The following is a 23,978-nucleotide window of genomic DNA, read 5'->3' as shown; positions in this document are numbered from 1 at the left end:
CTTTTCCAAGTAATAATGTTAATATGTAATTAATATTTTCTGTAAACAATAAAATAAAATAAAGAGTGAGAACAATAAGCTGTTGGTCTACAGGCTATGACAGAGTCACAGATTCTCTGGATGCTTCATATCTTCACTTTAAAATCTCAATTTAATATTTGCTCATAGTCACGACACCTGTTATAAATGTTATAAATCCACAGTTTTTAATATCACCGGACTTTTTACACAGTTCCATTATCAACTTTTAATATGTTCTTCCATATCTTTAAACACAGGTTTATGTTCTAGCCCCTTTTTTCTTTTAGTGGTTTTAAATACTTTAATGGTCTTTGGCAGCTTCATTGCTTATTTCCATTTTTTAAATACTGTCTAAATAAACTTACAATTTCTTCCCGTGCGGTAAAAACATTTTGAACTGGACATTTTACAGTGTTTGGTCATAATAGTGGTAAAACATCGTCTGGGAGCAGTCGTTTCTAATGATGTCCAGACTTTTGGTCCTAGCTTCTCCAGCGTCCAGGTGATGGTCACAGACAGGTGCTGTACAGAGTCACTTTGTAGCTGATCTCCTCCAGGATGCGACGGGCCTTTTGCTCCAGCTCTGCCAGCTCTGCAGCTTTGGCCTCCAGGATGCTCTTGTTGGCCTCGTACAAGCTCTCCAACTCTGAAATCACACCACAACACGACCTAATGACACCACTGTGACTAAAATCGGAATTAGTTCTCAGGTTTCTGTGTGTCCTTAGAACCTGTATAGTTAGTCTTGGGCCTCATTCTCCTAAAAGCTCTAAAATAATGGCTCAGATAGGTGAGGGGTGTCTTTAGATTTTTTCTGTTTTTTACCTCCGAGCCTCTTGAGCTTCACGCTGCTCTGCTCCAGCAGCTCTTTAGCCTCCTGCTGCAGTTCGTTAGCTTTCCTCGTTGCCTGCAGCACCACGTCCCCTTTATCGACCACCAGGCCCTCGGCTTCCTCCACTTTATCTTTCACCTGCTCTTCGAACTCCTTCACACACAAAAAACAATGTTTATTACAGGAGTTGTTTATCATTCATCATTACCTAAGATTCAGCTGAGGGCTAATTCCTAACGCCAGGCTGTGTGCACAGTGTGTGTGAGACCTGCTCGGCCTTCTCCGCGTCCACTCTGGCCCGTTCACTCGTCTGGTTTGCCGACGCCGCGAGCTGGTTCACCTCCAGGCTCTTTTGTCTCAGCAGGCCGACCTCCCTCTCCAGCTGAACCAGACGACCCGTGGTGTTGCCGAGTTTCAGCTCCGACTTGGCCGTCTCTGAATCCACCTGACACACACACACACACACACATATATATTAAAGTAGATAATAACAGATAACTAGTGTATCTTAACAGTTATATCAATCCTACTACAGTACGCTGTACTAAAAATCATATATATATATATATATATATATTCAAACTCACAGAGTTTACAAGGTCCATGGTGCCTTTCATGTTGCTTTTTGCCAGGTGGATGGCGTCCATGGCGACGCTCTGAGCGCGCTCACTCTCATCCAGAGCGGCCTTCACCACGTCTGCCGTCGCCTTCATGTTAGACGCCTGCTCGCTGACAGACACATAGTTTACATGTTAATTTACAGCCACAGAACTTGGATTAGTTTAATTTGCACAATATCGAAAACATTATAAAAACATACAAAGGTACATAAGATCACATGAGATGAACCACTGGATTAGTGTAATGTGTTAATTTAATGTATATATTAAAGATGTAATTTGTCTTTGACTATTTATTATATTTATTGTTTTATGCTGACAGGTCTATTTCTGCAGGTTCGGTTGTTTGTGTAATTTTTGATCTGGCCACCGGGAGGAGCCACAACGAGAAAGGAAATGAGCAGGTGACACAAATGATGACTTGATTTCTGACTATCAATTATTTCTGTTTGGTTCGTAGAGAGGCACTGAGCTGAATCTCTGATTTCACATTAGTTTGTGTAAATAATTAAGCAGAAAAGCTTCAAATTATCTTTCCAGAGCTTCTAGTACAGAGATGACCGGGCTGAAAAAAGGACGTGGGGTGAGGAACGCCTCATTCCAACTCATTCTTAAATATTCTCATCTGCTCCTGAAAGTATTTGGCAGATGATTTATATAGAGGCATTAACTTAGACAAACAGCCAAACAAGATTGTGAAGTGTTCGGTTCAGTTGACTGTGTGTTAATTAACTACAGTCGTTCAGGTGGAGACAATCCTAACCCTCCTTTTCCCATCAGTTTTATGTCACCAGCTGCCGTTTATAAATTCTGGTGCAAACAGTAGTACATGTTTGTGAACGCAGCTCCGTGACGCTGCTGTTTTAATTGTATATGAATGTTACCGCGACAGAATCACCACTGTTTTTTTAAGCGCTAAGCGTTCTCTACCTGGCAGTCTTGGCCTGCTTCAGCAGTGCCTCTGCAGCCTGGATGTCCTGAGCGCTCTGACTCAGTATCGTCTCCACGCTGGACAGAGTGCCGACCTTCTCCCTGATCTCATTCGTCAGCTCCTGCAGCTTTTCTGCCGATGTCGGCATCTCCAGAGCCAACACCTCGTTGGCCACCGCCTCGATCACAGACACGTCTGCCTTCTCGTCTGGGTTACCAGAAACAAAATGTATTTATCAGAAGACAAAAATGAAATTAGAACCGTGTTGCAGTTATTCTCTCGTGTTGCACTCACTCATCAGAAGGTCTCGTATTTCCTGGATGAGGTTGCGGAGCTTCTCGTTGCTCTGCTCCACTCTCTCTTTGCTGCGATTGGATTTGATCAGCACGTCCAGAGCATTCGCCTTGACCTCGTTCGCCCGGACATTTGCTTCCCAAATCTGTACACAAACAAAATCAGTGATGTGTGCTCATCTATCCTGAGACATTGTTCAGTGTTGTAAAAATGACCATGTTGACTTACCATCCTAGACAGCTTGTCTACCTCCTGCATAGCTGCTTGGATCTCCTGGTCCAGGTTCTTGGCTGATTTGAGGGCACTCTGGGAGGTTGTAACAAGCCCTTTACATCCTTCTCCTCCACAATGAGCTGCATTATCCTCCCCAACACATCCCAACCCACCACAGGGGGAATCAGAGCAGCCATCACCTTCAGCTGCACCTCCACATGTCTGCAGAGAACAAATAAACACAAAATCATGATTATCAGCACGAAGTGCAAGTGATAGGTTCAATTTCAGATCAGTTCAAGGCTGGATTTTTGCCATAGTTGAGGTTTTTAGCAGGATCTAGTGCTGTGTTTCTCACCTTCATGCTAAGTGATGACAAGTCAATTTCATCCAGCTCGTTGGACAGTTTCTCCAGCTTCTGCAAGTTTCTTTGGTGTTTGCGGTCAAACTCCTTCTGAGTGCTGCTCAGTTTGTCCTCGGTGGCTTTCCGTAGTGTGGTGGACTGCTCCACTGTGTTTCCTGGATTACTGGTGGAGGCGTTTGCACGAATTTCTGACCTCACAGACTGCGTGTGTGCTGCTGTAATAGTGTCCATGGCACCTGGAGACGTGCACGTGACAGTCAAGAGGTTTCAGTCTAAGTGGGAACTGAATCAGTCACAGTCACAGTAGTTGAATTCTAGTTGGTAAATATTGGTATTTAAATCATTTAATAGGAATCAGAGATATATGCTACGTCCCATAGGAATTTACAATAGCAGTGTCTGTTTTAGCATAGATTCAACATGACTCAGTTTTAATGTAAAGAGAAAGCATGATGGTTATATAAAGCAAAGGAAAAGGAAAAAATTCCACTTCAGGAACTATGTTATAACTACTTAGTAATTGTTCTAGTCGTGTGTTTTTTAGTCCCAACTAACAAAAAGACTAAAATATAATCCAGCTCTGGGATAAGAACAAGTATATAAAAATGACTGTAAAGTAATATGCTGATGACACACTTATTTCTAATTAGAATTAGTTCTAATGTGCTGTTTCTCTCCAATAGTCTGATGTCTCACCCTGAATGTTGGAATTCTTGATCAGGTGAACCTGCTGTATCAGAGCCTGGACACTCAGCTCCAGCTTGTTAGCCTCGTCAGTCAGTGCGTCCAGCTTTGAACTGCTGCTGTTGGCGTCTTTGTGGAGAATCTCTAAAGTCTCCTGTGTTGTGTTTAGCTTTCCATTTAAGAAGGACATCAAACCACTGAGAAAACAATGAGACAGTTATGATTTTACATAAAGGTGTACACTACATGCCTGTATGTGTCTTTATTTGCTGGTGTACTTACGTGATCTGGTGCATCAGCTCCTGTATCTGCTCCAGCTTCACCGCTGCAGGGTTGCTCTCGACCAGGTCTCTGACAGCCTTGGTGTTTCTCTCCAGGCTGCTGATTAAATCTTTATAAGGCGCAGTCACCCCGCTGGTCTGGAGATCCATCACTTTGGCCTCCAGACGTTGAGTTTGATTGGTCAGCTCGCCAACCACGCTGTCCCATGTGGCAAAGCACTGGTGACAGGGTTCACATGCAGGGAACTCACCCTGATAGCCTCTTGCACATTTGTCGCATCGCATACCGGAAACACCCTCCACACATGTGCACTGACCTGTTGCACGATGGCACTGCTCACTAGAGATTCCCTGAGGGTCGCAGTCACAAGCTGGAAACACAGAGAAAGATTTTAGGAAAAACCAACTCCACACATGTGTAGTGTTCTGTAAACCACTCTAATAGAACTACTAGATGATTATGAAATGCTCCATTAATCAGAATATTTCTGTATGTTTGATAAATTTAATGTTTTTAAGATGTGTGGACTAAAAGGCCTTTTTACTAGCAGAGAAAACGTATCTTTAGCTGAAAAAGGCAAAAGTATATTCACTCTGTCTGTCTGTTGCTGAACTGGTGGTGTACAGCAGCTTTAAGAGCCACAACCAACTGAAGCAGTAAAGTTACGGGTGATAAAACCAAGAAAATGAGATTAAACATCAGCTATGAACTGAAGTGATGATGAAATACAACTCCCATCTGGCTACTGTGCTCAGAATTCCCATGAACTGGTGAATAGGAAGAGAGGTCCAGCTGGTTCAACAGCTTGAGAGACCTTTGAGATCTATAATGGGAACAATTCAAGACTCCTAGGTCCCCTGGGTGTTGGCCAGTGACGAAAACTGGATTCCTGGGAGTTCTGGAGAACATCTGGTTCTCATGAGCAGTGTAGGAGAGGTCAATCCCACTTCCCTCCCCTGTCCTCGCCTTTTTTTTCTTTCCCACTCCTTCTCTCTTACTCAGAGGGCGATCTGGCTTCTGTGGTGCACATTTCAACCGTGACACTAAAACGTTTTGGGATCAGCGACTGATCCTTAGAGTCTGTGTGCTGATTCACTGCCACTGACTGTACAGTGGATTTGAAATCTAGCAGCGACCATGAGATTTAACACACTGTTTGTACTTTATGTAGTTTTATAAAAATGATTAGAGCAGCTTCAATATAACAACACTGTCACATTGATGTGATGGTTTCCTGTGTGTCACAGTGTAATACCACTGGGTGGCGCCACATTCTGCTCATTTAACAGTCAATATCCTTGCTCCATTTCCCAGCTGAGACACTGTGCTGCTGTATGTTCATGTAGATAAATAACAAAATTCTGAGGCAGACTTGTCAGAACCAGTCATTGATGAGGGACTATTATGTTTCCAATGCTTTGACAATGTTTGACTTACCGTAACATTTAACCTCTGGATTCCCCCAGAACAGCTCTCGGCACTCCCGACATGTCCTGCCACCAAAACCAGGCTTGCATACACACTGTCCTGTGACCTACAGCAACAATAAAAACACATCCGGTCAAAAAAACAGACATTCATGTCATTCATCAGACATTAGGTGTATGAGAACTTGTGGATTTTCACACACAATGGACTCTTGTAGTTTCATAAAAATGGATCTCTCGCAAGAAACGTGTATTCAGTTACTCCACAGTGTATTCTGGGACTTCCTTCCTCTGGAGTGCAGCCAGTAAACACAGAAACCCAAAGTTTGACTGTGTGTGTATGGGTCTGTGCACTATTCTGTATACACAGGCAGACTTGTATGTCTAAGTAAACCAGAGCTGCAGAAAAACAGAAGAGGAGCAACTCCCAAACAGCTGGAGTCCATATATCAAAAACAGTTTCACAAACACGGGCCTCTGTGATTAGACGGTCTCAGTGACTTAATGCCGCCCTGCTGTTCTGCTCTCAATGAGAATTGTTTGGAAAGTTTCCCTGCTGGTCCTCACATAGAGTAACGAAAACTTTGGCAACAGCAATTTAGTGAAAGACAAGACTTTGTGGTGCAGCTCTGGGATTTCGTTCAGCTATTGTCACATTCAGACAGAGCAGCTGTGGTGTTAATGCAGGAAATGATGGAGACTTGCTGAATGGTTGGAGTCCTGTACTGCTATGTAGATTTACTGGATTTGTGTCCAGACACCTGAACTTAACAGCATCATAGTTGCATTTCATATTTTCTACCCTAGTATATAATGTATGTACGATCTCTGTTCCTACTGTACAGTATATTCTAGTTTATCACAGTGTCTGACTCACCTCGTTGCAGGAGGAGCTTGAGGAGTGGACGGGGTCGCAGTCGCAGATCTGGCAACCCGTCCCGCTGGCGATGTTCCAGGTATCGGCAGCGCAGCGGTTGCAGTTCTGACCGACGACGTTCGGCTTGCAGGGGCACTGGCCGGTGTGCTGATCACAGTGACAGTCATCAGGGGATGAACAGGCCTGAGGTACTGTGCCCACAGAGTGACACATACACTCTACAGAGAGGAGGAAGGACCACAGTAGTTTTTAAATGTTACACACAAATCTGACCGGTTGGTTCCACATTAGCAGCTCTACTCACTCCTGCAGCTCTGTGTGGCTGCGTTGCCGTAGTAACCCAGTTTGCAGTAGTGGCACCTGTCCCCGTCGGTGTGATACAGGCATTTGTTACAGACACCTGTCTGGACGTCACAGGACTCTGGGTCGTGCATGTCGATGTTGTTGTTACACTGGCAGGGCATGCAGCTCCCGCCAGGCACCTGAGGGTTCCCAAAGTAACCTGGGGCGCACTCATCACACCTGGCACCTGGGAGTGGTGGGGGGGGGGCAAATAGAGAGCAATAAAGACTTTTCTAAACCGTTTGAAGACATTTAGCCACAAACACACATTAAAATTCCCTCATGAGGCCTGCAGGCTAATTACAGAGGCACTGAAGTCCGTTGTGACGTGTGTGTGAGATGAAGACACGATGACATCAAATCCAACATGTGTCACTTTGCACCGTTTGAGAACTGTTTACATAAAAACAGCATCTGTGCTGTTGTACCTTTGTAGCCAGGCCTGCATACACACATCAGCTGGTTCGTGTTAGCCAGAAGGTAACAGCTGTCCGCAAACTGGCGCCCACTGCGCGGCCCGTCGGGGCACATGCAGGGGCGACACTGGCTGCCTGAACCCAACTCTGGGTTACCATGGTAGCCATTAAGACACCTGGAAGTGGAGAGGTGAGAAATAGACAAGATATAAGAGTAAGATGAGAAACAATCCTCATGATTTCTGTGCTTTTATTTTGTGACCTGAGAGATGTCGTATAGGTAGTTGAGGTAGTTTGCAGAGCCTGACATTAGGGATGGAAATGGAATTACTCTGAAATATTAACCTGGAGATGAACTAATCATCACCATGATGCTGTACCTCTCACAGTGGTGCCCGGTGGTGAAGTCTCTGCAGCCCTGACACTCTCCGGTCAGAGGGTGGCAGTACTCGCTGTGGCCGTTACAATGGCAGGGGCGGCACTGAGGGAAACCCCAGTGTCCTGACAGGCAGTGGGAACACTGGCGCCCAGTGACCCCTGGGAGACACCCACACTGACCGGTCACCTCATGGCAGAAGGCGCTGATGGAGCCTCGAAGGTCACAATCGCAAGCTGGTGTTGAAGGAAACTATGTTATCATGTGTATAATCTTTAAAAAAAATCAGAAAATCCATAAGACTGGGAATAAAGTGACAATCTTCTCCAGAACTCACATCTGCAGCCAGCAGGGCTGAACAGGAACGTAGCTGGGGCACAATGGTCACAGTTCCTACCAACAACGTTGGGTCGACACTGACACTGACCCCCGCTGGCCTCACACACGGTACTGAGTGAGCCCTGAGGGTCACAACGGCATTCTGGGAAATGTGAAGATAGAGATTTAAGAGAAATAAAATCACAAAGAACATCAGGGTTTCCACAGATTAAATTTAATGGAATTTAGGAACTAAAGTTTCTTCTTCTTCTTTCTTCCGTGACGTCAGTATCAACAAACTTCACAGCACATTAAAAATGTGAATTTTTTTTTATTGTTTATTATTATTGACCCACAAGAAACCCTGATAATTAAAAGTACAAACACACATAACTACGTACCCATGGCTCCTTTGTGCATCAGAGCAGAGACGCTGAAGATGTAGTGCATACAGACGTCGGTCATGGGTGTTTTGATGACGTTCTGGCTGCTCTCCAGACATCGATAGCGCTGGAAAGTATCCCACGCTCCCTCACCGTCGATCCCATGGAACATGTCGAGCTCTCTGACCCGAGGCATCAGCACCAACTACACAGAGAGTGAAGGGGTTATAAGGAATCAAAACAATAGTAAAAACAATCAGTAGGTAAACAGAAGGGAAAGATGATTAGTTGGTCATTTCAAATCCACTGTAGCGGAGTCTTGATTAAATTGTGTCTAGTATATGTGCACCTGACTGTACCTCTAGGTTTGAGTCTTATAATGGAGACTATCACAAGTATAGTATAAACTGATTTTGGTGATTGTTCCCTTAGCTCTTCACAGCCAACCTCGTCTTTTGGACTGTTTCTTGATGTATAGGTGGTTAAAGAATGACTGTGACTTAAAGAAAAATCTACGTACAGAGTCAATGAGTGTGTACGGGTTCTGGACATCGCTGACTTCAGAGTAGAGCGGTAGACTGAGATGGATCGTGTAGTTCAGTCCTTTCTCTAAACACACCGGCCTCTCCAGCACCACATGTCTGAAACACAACAGTGAGTCAGTGTGTGAATTAAAGTGTCGCTACAGAGACACAGCGAAGTGAACTCACCTGGATCCAGGTGAAAGAGAGATCATCTGCTCGTCGTTAATCTCGCTGGAGGTGCTGCAGTGTCTGGAGTAGTCTGGAGGGTCAGAGACCGGGCGCCGCACTGTGATGTCCACAAGCTCCCACTGCTGAGGCAGCTGCCAACAAACAAACACATAAGTAGTATTTATACTTATTTTCTATTTTTAAACTTAAATTCATGCATGCAAACATGTTCCTGGACTCCTGTGTTAACATGATATAAACACTCTAACTCATATTGTTTGACTAGTGCCGTCTAATTTATGCAAGATGTATCGTGCATTCACATTTCTCACAACAAATAATGAAGTGATTATGTCTTTATGTGATTTGTATATTATTATCTAATAGGAGTTAAGCTAATTTTAAGAATGTGTTACCTGTGGTTCATAACGAATAAGGACGTCGTAGTCCATGGACTCTGGGATGTTGTTGATGTTGAAATCTAAGAAGGCTCCTTCTGGCACGTTAACAAAACCCATGCCGGTCCATGTAGGACTGCGATCCAGAGGATAAGGCCTTGGCACCACTGTCACACCCTGACACAAAATAGATGCACAGAGAGATGCAGTTTACAGAACACAGCTGAATATATTGTGCATGAAAACACACTCACAGGTCCGTGCGTGGCGTCTTCGGCCTCGTAGGTGTAGTGATCCAGAGCGATGAAGTAGAAGCCAGACTGCACCTGATCGCAGCGTCGCCCAAACATGTGCTCCCTGCACACGCACTGTCCCGAGTGAGGGTCACAACTGTGTAGACACATACAGACATTAGTTTATATTATATGTGCATCTGTAGTTTTAAAGTATCGTAGATTAAATATTGTACATAAACCTCTAGAAAGAAAATTAAACTGAGGCCATGATGAAAGTTATGTGTTTAAAGTGACATTTAGTGGATTGTTTTACTGTGTTCTGTATAAAATAATAATCTATAATCTATAAATGTTTAAATGAAGCTGAATCCATAAAACAGATCATAAACTCTAAAAGCTACACTGATATTTCAACGTACTTGTCATTTACAGCCCCACCATGGTCACAGTCACATGGTCTGCAGCCGTCCATGTCATTCGACAGACCCCAGTGCTGCGGCTGTAGAGAAGAGAACAGGGAACATTCATTTATAACTGTGGCTCATGTACAAAGAGGAGGACTGAAGCTGCAGAGGTGTGTTCAGATTCGTACCAGACACTGATCACAGTTGTGTCCGTCCACAAGGCGTTTGCAGAAGCACCTTCCTGTTTCTGAATCGCAGGAGCTTCCTCCAGGCAGAGTGCCCAGCGGGTTACAGGTACAAGCTGCCAAAACATACAAAAAACTGTGAAAATCTATCTGAGAGTGTAAATCTACACTCTCTCTCTTTCATGTCTGTACTGTTTTATGTTTTAATTTGAAATTCTCCAGGAACAAGCACTTTTAATCACTAAATCATATTATTATCCAAATGAGAGTTTAAACAACTTATAATTCTACTCATTTAGCTTTTTAAATAAATGGACAAACTGTAGTTTGACCAATTGTGACGTACGCAGGCATCCATGAGGACCCTGTCCCAGTCCGTAGTGTCCCTGTCTGCAGTAGTCGCAGCGTTCCCCCTCCACGTAGTCTTTGCACCGACACTGGCCTGAGATCATTCCAGCTGCAACATCCGTCTTCGGGTCACATAAACCGCCCTGCAGAGACCCGTCTGGGTCACAGTTACAGGCTGTGGAGATTTAAAAATGTCATTAGATTAGACTTCTACATCAATATATATTATTGATTAAAACTGACATTTTCCGCAAGGAATAAGAGAGAAAATCTGTCTGAATTTGGATAAAGGAGCATTAAAAAAGTAAAGTAATAAATGAAAAAAGACAATGAAAACATAAGATCAGAACATGTTCACTGTACGTCATGAAAATCCCAGTTTTTAATATTTATTTGTGTAAAAACAGGACAATCTGGTCAGTAAATATCAAAACATCATCAAAATACATTGAAAAAACACAATGTCCACTCTCTTATTTACTGAACGATTGTGAAGAGCACATCCAAGGAAAAAGACATAAAATAACATTATCTTGACTCTAAACACCACCACAGGCCTATGGAGTTATTTGTGAGTAAGAAGCGACAAGATAATTGTGTGTGTAGTGTGTCATTTAGGTAATTCTGCTGTTCACTTCAAAGACTTTGGCTCCACATGGTGTTTATCTCAGAAAGAAAGAGAAGATCGTCCTACAGGAGGACACCGACATGTAGATTACAAAGAGCGACAAGCAGTGGGACACTCAGAGGACTGAGGGTTATATATGGGGGTGACTTACGTTCACAGACGTTGGGGTCCCTCAGGTCTCTGTTGGGGTGTTGGTAGAAGAAAGGTGCACACTGCTCGCACTGTCGCCCGACCGTGTTGTGCTGACAGTTGTCGCACACGCCTCCGCTCACGTTGCCGGTCGTCATGTACACGGCCAGGTCAAAGTGACACGAGGTGGAGTGTTGGTTACACTCACACTCTGTGAGAAAGAAAACAATTAATTAATTATCTAATTAGTTGTAATGATTTATGAATGAATCAATTAGCCATTAATGTGCTATTATTATGTCTGTAATGCACTTTTTATAGCACTGACATCACTTTTAAAATAAGAGATATGTACAGAAATGTGGTAAAATTGCAGTACATAGTTATAAGAACAGATTTAAATGTGCTTATGAGTATATTTTTAATCTTTGAACAGAGTCAGGCTACTTTGACACTAACTGCTTGTAGCTATAAAGCAACCAAGAGCATTTGTCCATTTAAAGCAAAAGAAAAGAAGCTTGATTTGTTTGTGTTCGTACTCTTGCAGGAGTGGGTGTTTCGTCCCTCGGCAGGTTTCCAAGGCAAATCGTGGTAAAAGTCTTGACAGCGCTCACAGTTCAGTCCTTCAGTGTTGTGATTACATACACAGCGGCCGTGGACCTAAGCAAACAAACAAGTAAATGATTTAATATGCAAACAAACAAACTGAATTCTGTAAAAATATACAAACTTGTTCACTTCAAACTTGAAATGTGGCTGTGTTTATTGTAATTGTAGTGACCAACACCTCAAGTGCTGGTAAATAATCTTATTTTGGTCCTTATTATTTAGTATTTTGGTTAAATCTCTATGTCTTTCTTTCATCATGGAGTTACCATGCCCTCGGCTCCTCTTGGCTCTCCATCGAGGGGGGCGCACTCCGACGCGTGACCATAGCAGAAGCAGTTTCCACGCACAACCATGTCGTAGAGGCCGTAGTAGTACTTCTCCGTCACCTCGTCGCGTGAATCCAGCAGGTTGTCGCCCAACGTGTGGAGCTTGATGAACTTCACCCGGAGGTTAGTGATCTTCAGCATGTCTGTAGACAGGGATTTGAACGTTAGCATATCAGCATGTTATGGAGACATTTATTTAGCGTCCAGTGCTTTGCTCATGAACATCTTAGCATCTTGAATGTGTGAACCTTCTGTTCCAGACCTGAAGGATGCTGCTGCTGCTCCTCACACACCTACTGCATTCACCACATACTTAACATGAGGCCTCTGCATGTGTGTGTGAGTGAGGAAGTGGGAGTGTGTGTCTCAGTCTGGATGTCGGTGAGTCTACAAACACCGAGTTGCTTCCAAATGTGAAATTCCCTTCCAGTGCTCTTCCTGTCTGACCTCTGACGCTCACATCTCTGCTGCAGGTCGCTACAGACCGTAAGTCACTGAAAATAGTTTTCAGTGTGTTTATGTGCATCAGTCTTGTTTCCTGTCGGGAAGTTCACTGTTCTTATTGTTTTTATATGTTTTAGAAATAACAATACAATTAATCACTAAGAGTCAGTGCTCGTCAACATGCAAACATAAATATATAAATATCAAATATAATTTTTAGTAATCTTTTTTTATTATTATTTTTTAATTAGTTTTCATTTCAATGGTATTCATATTTTCTAACTATTTCCTGTACTACTGGGCCCATATAATTTTTATTCGCCATTATGTGATTTTTATATCAAATGTTTGCTGTGATTAAATTAAATTAAATCTTGTGTTATTTATACAAGTTGAACCATAATGAAATTGGAGCCTCCAAAACTACCAATACATACAATTTATCCAGCAATTCGTATTCAGGTTGTGTCAAAGGATTGGTTAGCACAAAAAATATATAATATATAAATATAAGTTTTTTTAAGTGAATTTCTGGGAGATTTTACCACTTCAGATTCAAATAGACATTCAAATTATTCAAACAAATGAATCTGAGTAGGGGAAATTACTATTGTCTAATCTTTGTGATGCCAACAACACAACACATTTAGTTTTAAAGCAGTTTTAAAGCAGTTTACTCTGTATCCTGGGGCTGTAAGGATCCTCAATCATGAAGGCAGGATCCAGCACCCGGAATATAACCTAGAAGAGAAGAAGTGACATTTTGTGTTGGAAGTGACTTTTGAGTGCATCCGAAAAATTATCAATCAATCAATAAATAAATAAATAAATAAATAAATAGAGCAAACTCACCTCTCCTTCGCTGGATGGTTCGATGTCTGAGTAACGTGAGTCACAGATGATGTCGTCCACTTTGACCATGGGCCCGGAGGAAACACCGGGAAAGGTTAAGTCACACTCGTAAGCGAAATATCGGTAGACCTGCCACGTGTTCCCAAAGTCCATCGACCGCTCGATCAACATGGCAGCTGGACGAAACGTCTGTCAACAGAAAGGAACAAATCACTAAATCACCAGCTGATATAAAAGGTCTCTAGTTTCATGTAAACTACTTTAGGAAATAAATGAAATGCATGTGTGATAACTTGGTTGGCTGCAACCAGGCTGCTTGATTTAAACTAAATACTTGGTACTGTGCTTTATTAAATGTGTGTTATCAACAAAAGCAAACTATATCTAATCATTTAAAGCTCTGACAACATTTTATTTACTTCTGTCACGATGAAATAATGAAAACCAGTCTGCACCTTAGTTTAGGACTAACTTGATCCAGTCTATTCAATCTTATACTTTCTCATCTAGACTGTAAAATAATGAAGGATATTATTAAATTAAGAATGTAAGGGTGGACAGGCATGACTGTGTTGAATCCAGCTGGCCACCATCATACCGGACCAGGGTTTATTCCACAGCCCTGAATCCCATCCTCTCCCTCCTCCACTTCTTCCCACCACTCTCCAGAGACCACAACCATTTTCCACATTCCTCTACCACAGCTGTTCAGCGCTGTGTTTATCTCTTACCGTGGGTACGAGAGTATTCGTATGATATATGTACTGTAACTGTGTGTGTGTGTGTGTGTGAGGAAAGAAACCGGCACCTTGAAGGTCATGATAAGATGCGTGAAATGAAACTCGGCCTCGAGGTCCAGCTGGACGGTCACGTTCTCCACACCTGCAGGTAAAATGAAACAGTCATACAGGAAATTAACAATTAAAGCTTTATCTCTCTCCTTCCATTCATAAGAATTCAGCATTTAAAATGTCAACGCAGCCCAGATGGGCTTTTTCACAGTGCAGCCAAGTCCGATGGCGCTCTGACAACTCCCCCACATGTTGGTTCTGGATTGAATTACTCCGGCTATTTGAATTTCTTTTACTATGTTTTAGCAAACGACAGTTTCAGAAGGTCAAACTAGATATTTATAATTTAGAATAATGCTTGTTTAGTTAATGCTACTTTATTCAATTATTATGGTCAATTATTAGCAAGATAGCGTTAGTTTTGTTCTGGTTAGCTACATAGTTCTGCTAGCTATGTAATAGTTACATATACATTTGCTAAAATAACTAATATGATCTAATAATAGAATTTGTAATAACCGATCATTTCACTTTTAAATTAAAGAACAATTTTATAATAATAATAATAAACATTTTTATCGGGCACTACCCTATTTTATCACTAGTCAGATCTAAACAATGTTAGCAATCTGTCAGTTAGCTAGTTCCGTTAGCTGGGTATTGATTATTAATCTGTGTACTTTGTGTGTTCAACCCACTGTAGCTCTTCTTCTTCTTATTATTATTATTATTCATGTTCTGCCTAACCTATGTTGAAACTGGCTCAGACACAATGGACCTGGAGGTCTACTGCGAGGGAATTAGGAAATCCCAAGCAAAGCTATTGTGTGTCTGTAGCTTCCTGATGTTTCAAAGCCATCTGCAGCTCCGGTCGCTGCCTCCATGACTCACACTTCTGACAGGTTCCAGCCATTTACTGGGAACAGACTGTGCATGTGCAGCATGACTGTGGGAGCAAAGATGGTGGGATTTGTTAGGGGAAACTACTGTTGTTGTTTTATAGGCTCGCTGGACAATTTTATGCGTATGTATCTGGCTTCACAGCCCATTTACACTTTGTACTCGTGGATAATGGAAGTAAAAACTGTGAATTTAAAGTTCCAGTAACTGTTTTAGTTCCCACTGTAGAAATACTTCCCATCTCATTACACACTTCCCTTTTCCAGTCCAGTGTGTGATCACACACCTGTTTCTCCTCAGCACACCTGTTCTCCTCAGCACACCTGCATGTCCCGCCTCCCAGTCCTGCTGAGATTGGTTGCAGCAGAAGCTCTGTGATCTCCCCTCTAGTCATTATTGAACTCAGCTCCCATGAGAAAACTTTCAGTGGGAACTCTCACGCTTTTCTGCTCCTGATTCACTTTAAACACAGAGTGATCAGTTCTTTCTCTTTAGTTCTCTTTTCTTTTTCTCACCGTTCTCCGACTGCCACCAGGTCTTGAGACGGTTGGGGGCAAAGGTGGTCACCACATTCTCGATGGTGTGGCTGATGGGGTTATTGTACTCATTGTACATCTCCCTGGAGTCGCAGATAAAACATTTTTTTTCTTCCTGGTGGACAGTGAAAGCAGAAAGTGTTAAGAAAGTTTACCTATCAACCTATGATATGTCTATTTACATGTCTATGATATTAGACATGTAAATAGATTTACCTGTCCAAAACTAGCGCAGACTAAATGTATTCAATGTACTGTAAACACTACAAAGCTACAAATCTCCCTATTTATGATGTTTAGTTTGAATCAAATTCACCTAATCAATGCAAATCATCTACAGTTTATCTGACATTGTAAAATGGCTCCATTGAAAATCTCATAACTTGACAAATCTGCTGAAATGAACCATTTATTTCCCCGCAAATTGCGGTAATGTGCATTTCTATGCTGATGATACTATCTTTTATACAAATGACTCCAGAGCAAACCAGACCTCATTCTCTCTACAGAACACATTTCCCCTTGTTATTACAGACAGTTATTAGTCTAATTATACTTATCACTATGAGCTATAAAAAGGTCAGAGGTCATCACTGACATCTAGAAGGCATCAGCATACCTGGTACACACAGGTTTCTGTTATAATGTACATTAACTTAGAAATGAGCTGCAACACAGCTTAGAGACAGATAAACTCATTTCTCTGTGAGACTTTTAAACTCCACTAGCTTATATTTCTAAATATATATAAGATAATAATTTTGATCATGTGATAGTAGGTAATTAGATGACCTGTATCTGTGCTGGGTCCGTCTAATGTATTCAGTGCCTGTGTAAATGCAGCATACCAGATGATTTGGCATGTACACAAGTAGTACTCACTCACATGCACACACTCCTAAATCTCACAATATCTTGTGCATGTGAGCTTCTCAGTTTCACCAAGACCCAGCCAACTGTGTCTGTGTTGAAATGTGGAGTCTGCATAAGTGGCACCACTTAGCAATGTTTAGTAAAAGAAAAAAACCCTCGAGTCTGACTTCCTCCCTGCTCATCTGCTCATACTTAAGGACTGTGCTCATCCTCACAAAGTCCAGAAAGGCCCCTAAGCATGTGTGTATGCGTGTGATTTCATAAGGATGCCATTCACACACACAACTCGCCAAAGGATGCGTGATAAAAGGAAAATATCTCCTAGCTCGCCCCCGGCTCACATACATACAGGGTTGGGATTGTGATGCACACAGAGCTTTTATTGTGGAGGGGAATGTCTGAACTCCCACTCAACAAGGCGGCAGGCAGATACTGTACATGTGCATGCTCCTACACACACACACACACACACACACACACACACACACACACACACACACACACACACCGTAATCTGAATAGTTTTCACTAAATCTGTATTCATTACTACTATCAAATCAAAACAAGCTGGTGTGGAGAGTTAATGTCATTGTCTTGTCTTTAATTTAATGAGGTTTAGATCACACCCGGCTCCGTTCATTCAGCCACATCTGGCATCAAATGAAACTTTTCTGTTGAAAGAATTCATAAGTTTGTGTTATAAAGAAAAAAAAAACACCTTCAAGGCCGACGGTGCTGTTACACTTTATACCACTTTTATGGATTCTACACTGTACAAGAAACACTGTTATCTGTGCTGAGAATTTTTCTGCACTGACTCGCAAGCAGTTCGTTAAACATAACATTTTTCTCCAAATCCAATATTTAGCATGATTTTTTGACCCAAAAATAATGCATTAATAACGTTGGTATAAAGAGTCTTTATTTGGAGTTGTTATGCATGTTCTGGATTCCAGTCTGACTGATACTCTTAAATACTGAAGTTTATTAACCATGGTTGGAATAAACAAAATGTCAGGCTCTGGTTTTTAGTAATTTAAATACATTGACGACAGGTCTTCAGAGATACAGCTAAAGAAAAGAAGCACAACAAACTGTTGACTTTATAATAATAATAATAATAATAAAAATAATAATGAATACCTGTAGGTTAGAGTGTTTCTGTGAGACAGTAACTAACTCAATAAGTACAAATTGTATTTCCACACTGTAAAATACTTTTTTTACAAGTTTAAGTCCTCACTAGTATAAGATCTTCTTTCCAAGTTCATGGACACTAGAATAGATTCTGCTCCTTTCAGCAGACACAAAACATCTTCAAACTACATATTTAGACTTTTTCTGCAGAGGTCAGGAGTTGAATTTTTCTCATTATACTAGGATTTATGTGACATTTGAGTTTTGTGCCTTATCACAATTTTAAATAAAATAGTTTGGACTAAATATTTGCATGGAAAGCAGTTTTATTTATCTTTATTTCTCAGATCTGAAACCACTTAGAAATGGTGATGGGGTCCTGAGTAGCTGTACTACAACTTCAAATACTTGTCTGATGTTGTCAGCAGCAGCCCTTTCCCTACCTGCAGATGCCCGACGATGCAGAAGGTCTCCGGGATCTCCAGGCCGCAGGTGGAGGAGGCGGTGAGTTTGTGCGCCCGGCCGATCAACAGGTCACCTGTGGCGGGGTAGCAGCTGCCCTCGGTGCAAACATCTGCAAGCTCCGGCACTTGTGCCCTTAGGGGACAACACAAGGCTGCAGAGAGGAGGGCTCGTTTGGTTTCAGTTCACATTAAAACGTTAAAAGACAAATCAGTTCACCACATTGAAGCTCTCAGATCTTCCTGGGAAACTTTCTGGGACAGCACTAAATAACGGGCTGCGCATGGATCTCATTACATGTTCTGTTGCTGGTTTAGAAAACTCCATCTACGGATGTGACAGCAGCTTTTATATCAACATATCAACAGAATAAACACTTCAGCTCACCCAGAGTCGTTAAAATGTGGATGAGGAGCGACATGTCCAGCAGCGGAGCGCTCACAGCTCGTCGAAGATGCTGGTGGATCCTGATCCTCAGAGTCTGTGTTGATGTGAGAACTGGGAAAAGTCTTTAAGAAAGTCCGCATCCCATGGAGCAGCTCCACCCTGTCATCCGTGCGTAACGAGCGCACCCTCTGCAGGCAGGAATAAGGAGGTCCACTGGATTTAGTTTTTGCTATTGTAGTTATTTTATTTTTATTTTAGTACAATTACATTTTATTAAACACATTAATTTGGAAGAATGCCGCATGCAAACTGACAAAAAGACATAAAATTTGAGTTATGCGAGGTTAAAATTTCCTGTATCCCTGTGTCTGAACTACACTTAATGCTGAAATTACATTGTCATAATAACATAATAGTTTTTTTCTCCACACTCTTCCAAATATATTATTATTAACATTGTTCACATGAAAAGAAATCCCACAGTGAGATAATACTCTGGGCACATTACCACCATGTGGTGATTTGTGGAAGTGACAACAACTTCCTGGTAATAAATTATTATTATTAGTGTTAATACATTATCATGGCTTGTAAATAGACGATTTTACACTGTGGTGTTTAAGAGAAGCTTGTCATAATATATTAAAACGTTTTATTTGCATTAATTGTAAAAAGGTCAGAATCGTTGCATGAAAGCGGAACTTTAACGACTTCCTGTAGAAGGTCGGACACATGTTAGAGACGGACCGGAAGCAGCGTGAGGTTACACAGCTCTCTGTAGAAGCATCGCACCTGGTAAGTTTTCAACAAGTTTTCTGTTATTAAATTTTGACACAGTTTCCTATCGATATGTTTTTGTTTCTCCTCTTCCGCGGCAGTAATTTATGAACCAAACCGTGTTTATAAAACAGATACTTGTGAAGATTTGTTTCGTGTGTAAACCCATGGCGGGATTCTGCAGCAGCCTCATTGCTGCTGTGACACAGCGAAGCTCTGACTTTACATCAAAAAACAAACATGTAACAACAGAAATCCAACCAAACTGCATTTAAATAAAATAAAATAAAAAATGCAAACGTTATTGCTGCTTTGCCTATTAGTTAACACACGGCTGTGTGGCCTGATAAAGTTAAACTTTAAATGTTTCAACATTTTTGTGAAAACATGTTCTAGATTAAAACGACTGGCTTATTTTTATGGTTGAGTAAAAATCCTCTTTTTGTTACATTTATTAAGCCACTACTGTACCTGTTTGTCTTTGCGATGTAAAATCAATAATCCTATTTGTCCTGAGGAGGGCATGGTATTCGGGCTTACACATTTATACGAATTTACATTGATACATGCAGTAGGTTAGAGAAAAATATGAATCACTACTTCCCAATTTGAAAGATATTCAGTGTTTTATTATACATATAAGACAAATAAAAGCAGCAAATCCTGTCATTTGAGAGTCTGACCTTACAAATAGTAGCATGTTGCTGTTGTTTTCCTAATAAATATTTGATTATTAACATTTTTGATGATTACTTTAAAGGAACTGCTAAATCACTTATTTTTGTGTCTCTTCTGTTGTTCAGTTCAGTCCTATTAAAGTTGTCAGCTACTGTGTTTGCTGTTTGTGCTGCACAAAGAAGATGTTGAGAAGCGCCTCAGCTCAGGTAAGAAAAGATTATCACAATGGACAATGTTTATGTTACTGGACAGATTTTATTTTCATTTAGATACAGTGTGCAAGTTTAAAGGTTTATAGGTTTATTTTGATCTCTCAGACTGGAGGGAGGGATTTTTAACAATAAAATAAAGGTGGAAATGACCTAGAAAGTGCCTTTTATTATTGAACTAAGACTATTATCCTAATATTTGCTGACACTAAGGAGGGATGTCCCTTTTAGTCATTGTGAAATAACCATTTGAAGAGTTTTCAATCTTAATAATTAACCTATTACTCTTATTTTATTAGTTTTGTCTTGATATAGTTTCATTTATTTAATGTGGCCTAAATAATCAAGAAAATTCAATATTTCATGTGTTTGATATTAACGTTTACACACTGGGTGTATTTGTGAAACTCAAAGTAAAGAAGGCATAGACATATGTTAGTTACTCGACTCTAGACAGTACTAGTAGTATTTTAAATATTATTGAACTTTTCTTTATTGCAGTTGTTCAGACAGGTGGTGAGATACAGGAGCACCGACGCCAGCCTCATCCTGGAGAGATGTAAGTAAAATTTGGGTGTTGGATGTTTAGAAAAGTACACATTAAGCAACTATGACAAAATTATCCACGTGTCTTTGTTCCAGCGATAAACCGAGTACAGCTGTTGGGTCGGGTTGGTCAGGATCCTGTGATGAGACAAATTGAGGGTCGTAACCCTGTTACCATCTTCTCATTAGCAACAAATGAAATGTGGCGCTCAGGAGAAGGAGAGATGAGCTCAACAGGTACAACGTCACAGGAAGCTCATTAAACATGTTATTTGGTTGTAATGACTGATGATGTCGGTTCTGGTCCAGTGTGGGTCAAACAGCAGGTGCTGTGTAAAGATGATGAATGTTTTTTATTTTAGTTTGTTAAGATGTGTTTAATGTTACTATTCATACAAATATCTGCTGCTGTATAATGCTGTGGACTGTCAAGCTGATTTATCTGTTGCTGTTTAACAGGTGACATCAGTCAGAAGACGACGTGGCATCGTGTGTCTGTGTTCAAACCTGGTCTGAGAGACGTCGCCTACCAGTACGTCAAGAAAGGGTATGATCTCCATTTTCTACAGGCCACTTTGTGTTAGCTTTACTTTTAAGATGGTCGAGTAGGCATCCCTCCATGAAATATTCTCTCCTTGTCATGTACATGTTCAAATTTAAAAACAAATTAGAAACCTGGTTACATGGCAGCAGAATCTTTGTTTGAATCCACTTGGGGAAATCTGGTTTCTCATTTACATGAAAGTAAAAAAAAACTACTGCAGGAAGCTGATTGCAAAAAGGTTCATTAATAATTGTAAATGTAAAAACTCTGGGTGGACATTATCTGAATTTAATAATTAAACATTTTTGCTAAACATTGGCTAGGAGTTGCATCTGGACCTTACAAAGTCATACAATGTTGGAGTGGAAATCATTATCGTATATTAGTAACAGTGTAGAAATCCCATTTAAATGCACATTTAGTGACTGATCCTGAGTCTGTCTCTTCAGGTCTAGGATTCTAGTAGAGGGGAAACTGGACTATGGTGAGTATGTGGACAAGAACCAAGTCAGACGCCAGGCTACCACCATCATTGCAGGTCAGAAAAGAGACATCCACACACAAACACATGCACTCAATGTCATTCTGAGACTTCTTAAAAACATGCCTCTCTCACATCTGTCTCCTCAGATAACATCGTCTTCCTCAGTGACAACATGCGAGACAGAACCTGAAGGACGCAACTCTTCCCAACGTGCCACCGTCTTTTTTGTATTTTCATGTTTATACAAAAGACTGAGGACCTGAATGCTACAAAGGGAAGGAACAGAGTGGACAGAATAAGCTGTGACACACCACACTGATTTTGTTTGACTATGGCGCCTCCTGCTGGTGGAAAAAGAAGATTAGAAGAGCAGCAGCAAAAGCCCACAGTTGTAGTTAATATACTTTTCTGATTATGGTTATGATTGTGTTAACTGTATTTAATCGTTACAAAGACACACTTTATGCTCTTCTTGTCAGGTTTTATGTCTGATACAAGAGTTAAGGGATGAAAAAACTGAAATAATTGAACTTGTTCTGCCCAAAATGCTTCTTTTATGTATGTTGGACTTTAGTACAAGGCTTTGAAAACTTGTAAAGAAAGTTAGTTTTTCTTCACTGTGTCGACACACAGGACAGTTTCACAAGACATCACAAATATTGAGAATTATTTTTGTTTTCACAGCAGCTCTTCCTGTTTCTGGCTTTAACAAGCTGGATCAAACTGTTGCTTTAAATACTTATTCTTACTTTGTCGACTCGTTGCTTTGTCGGCCCATTTCACTGAAACGACTGATAAAACTTAACTATAAAAAAACAACAACAGTATTTTAGAAACAATAATTTTTATTTGCAAGTACATTAGGAAATGTCAGCTGTGTTTCTTGCACTGCACAAGATGAGCATCTAAAGCTAGGAGAAACGGCTCCTGTTGAATTTATTTTCTCTTGTATTTACTTTCCCTGTTTATATATCACCAAACACATTATTGATATAACAGAACATTATTGTATTGACAGTTTAAATCATGTTATCTGTTCCATATATTCTTGTTTTCTGCTCTGTCATTTTTATCAGTTGCGACTGCGCTTATCTGTTTTTAATTTCCTTCCTGCACGGTGACTGGTCGTTTTCAGTTTACTGCTGCTTCTTCATTTCTATGTATTTGCCATAATACACTTTCCCCCCCCCAATATTTCACTTTTTACGTTTCCTTTCGTGTCCTACGTGTGTGAGTTAACCTTGCATTATTTAAATTTACTTAAGAAGCACTGTGTTGTAGAGAAAAGAGAGAAAACATAGTAAAGTGTTATCTTAATTTTGAAATTTTCAACTGCAAATAATTTTAGAAATATTAAACAAAATCATTATAAATCGAATACATTATTATTAACTTAAAAACTCAAAAAAACATAGTTGAAGGAATTATTTTTAATTCTTACGATGTTTTTTGACTTGAGAGATGTTTTGAAAACAAAATTCTGATTGGCTGCTTGTGCGACATGGGGGGCGGGCCAACGTAAAAGGTATTCTTGGCCTAAAGTGATTGGTCGCTGGAATTTTAGACGTCTGCTTGATTGGTTGCGTCACCTGTCAGTCAGAAGCTCCGGAAGTCAGCGCACTATGGGCTTTAAACTGAGGAGCGATCTGATTGGTGGGTCTGATGGATGTGGGTGGGGCTTTGAGTTTATAAGGAAACCTGTTGATTTAAAGAAACACACTGAGACCGGAAATGGATTTCAACTCAAAAAATAAAAGCTTAAAATTAAAAGACGACGCACGTCTTCAGCTCGTTTACTCAAGTAAAAGTACGAACATTTATACAGCTAGTTTAAAGCTTGGTTTTTAAATCTTTTTACACTTATGCAAATGTATTATAACTTAAGTTTTTTTAATCCTTTATAGGATATATGTTGTTTAGCACAGCAGCGATGTTAAGTTGGACTTTATGTTGAAAGTCCGCCCCGGAAGCTGTAGTTTGTTAATGTTGTTTTTGACATAAACAGCTGGAAAAGATAAATAAC

At 40.8% G+C, this 23,978-nt stretch overlaps 2 protein-coding genes across 2 annotated transcripts; one reads left to right on the top strand and one right to left on the bottom strand.

Moving 5' to 3' along the window:
• Window positions 1-189: 189 nt before the first annotated feature.
• On the bottom strand, window positions 190-18,852 carry lamb1b (laminin, beta 1b). The gene is made up of 34 exons (XM_026363911.1): window positions 18,718-18,852; window positions 18,312-18,484; window positions 15,838-15,973; window positions 14,440-14,513; window positions 13,632-13,820; window positions 13,457-13,520; window positions 12,276-12,478; window positions 11,940-12,060; window positions 11,423-11,611; window positions 10,642-10,818; window positions 10,299-10,411; window positions 10,126-10,205; window positions 9,725-9,860; window positions 9,489-9,647; window positions 9,091-9,224; window positions 8,901-9,021; window positions 8,399-8,585; window positions 8,017-8,160; window positions 7,684-7,915; window positions 7,316-7,479; window positions 6,850-7,074; window positions 6,546-6,763; window positions 5,679-5,775; window positions 4,242-4,611; window positions 3,972-4,156; window positions 3,270-3,511; window positions 2,927-3,133; window positions 2,699-2,843; window positions 2,404-2,611; window positions 1,441-1,582; window positions 1,122-1,298; window positions 847-1,006; window positions 524-667; window positions 190-493 (listed from the first exon to the last, which is right to left on the bottom strand). The coding sequence occupies exons 1-33, from the start codon at window positions 18,749-18,751 to the stop codon at window positions 531-533; spliced, it is 5,343 nt and encodes a 1,780-aa protein (XP_026219696.1). The 5' UTR covers window positions 18,752-18,852; the 3' UTR covers window positions 190-493; window positions 524-530.
• A 600-nt stretch (window positions 18,853-19,452) lies between these two features.
• Window positions 19,453-23,154, top strand: ssbp1 (single-stranded DNA binding protein 1). The gene is made up of 7 exons (XM_026361145.1): window positions 19,453-19,512; window positions 20,298-20,378; window positions 20,883-20,940; window positions 21,024-21,164; window positions 21,387-21,474; window positions 21,921-22,009; window positions 22,102-23,154. Exons 2-7 carry the CDS (start codon window positions 20,355-20,357, stop codon window positions 22,143-22,145), a joined length of 444 nt encoding a protein of 147 aa, XP_026216930.1. The 5' UTR covers window positions 19,453-19,512; window positions 20,298-20,354; the 3' UTR covers window positions 22,146-23,154.
• The last annotated feature ends 824 nt before the right edge of the window (window positions 23,155-23,978 follow it).

Source organism: Anabas testudineus, chromosome 23 (genome assembly GCF_900324465.2).
Source record: "Anabas testudineus chromosome 23, fAnaTes1.2, whole genome shotgun sequence".
Classification (NCBI taxonomy): domain Eukaryota; kingdom Metazoa; phylum Chordata; class Actinopteri; order Anabantiformes; family Anabantidae; genus Anabas; species Anabas testudineus.
This window is presented reverse-complemented; position numbering and strand designations above follow the sequence as displayed.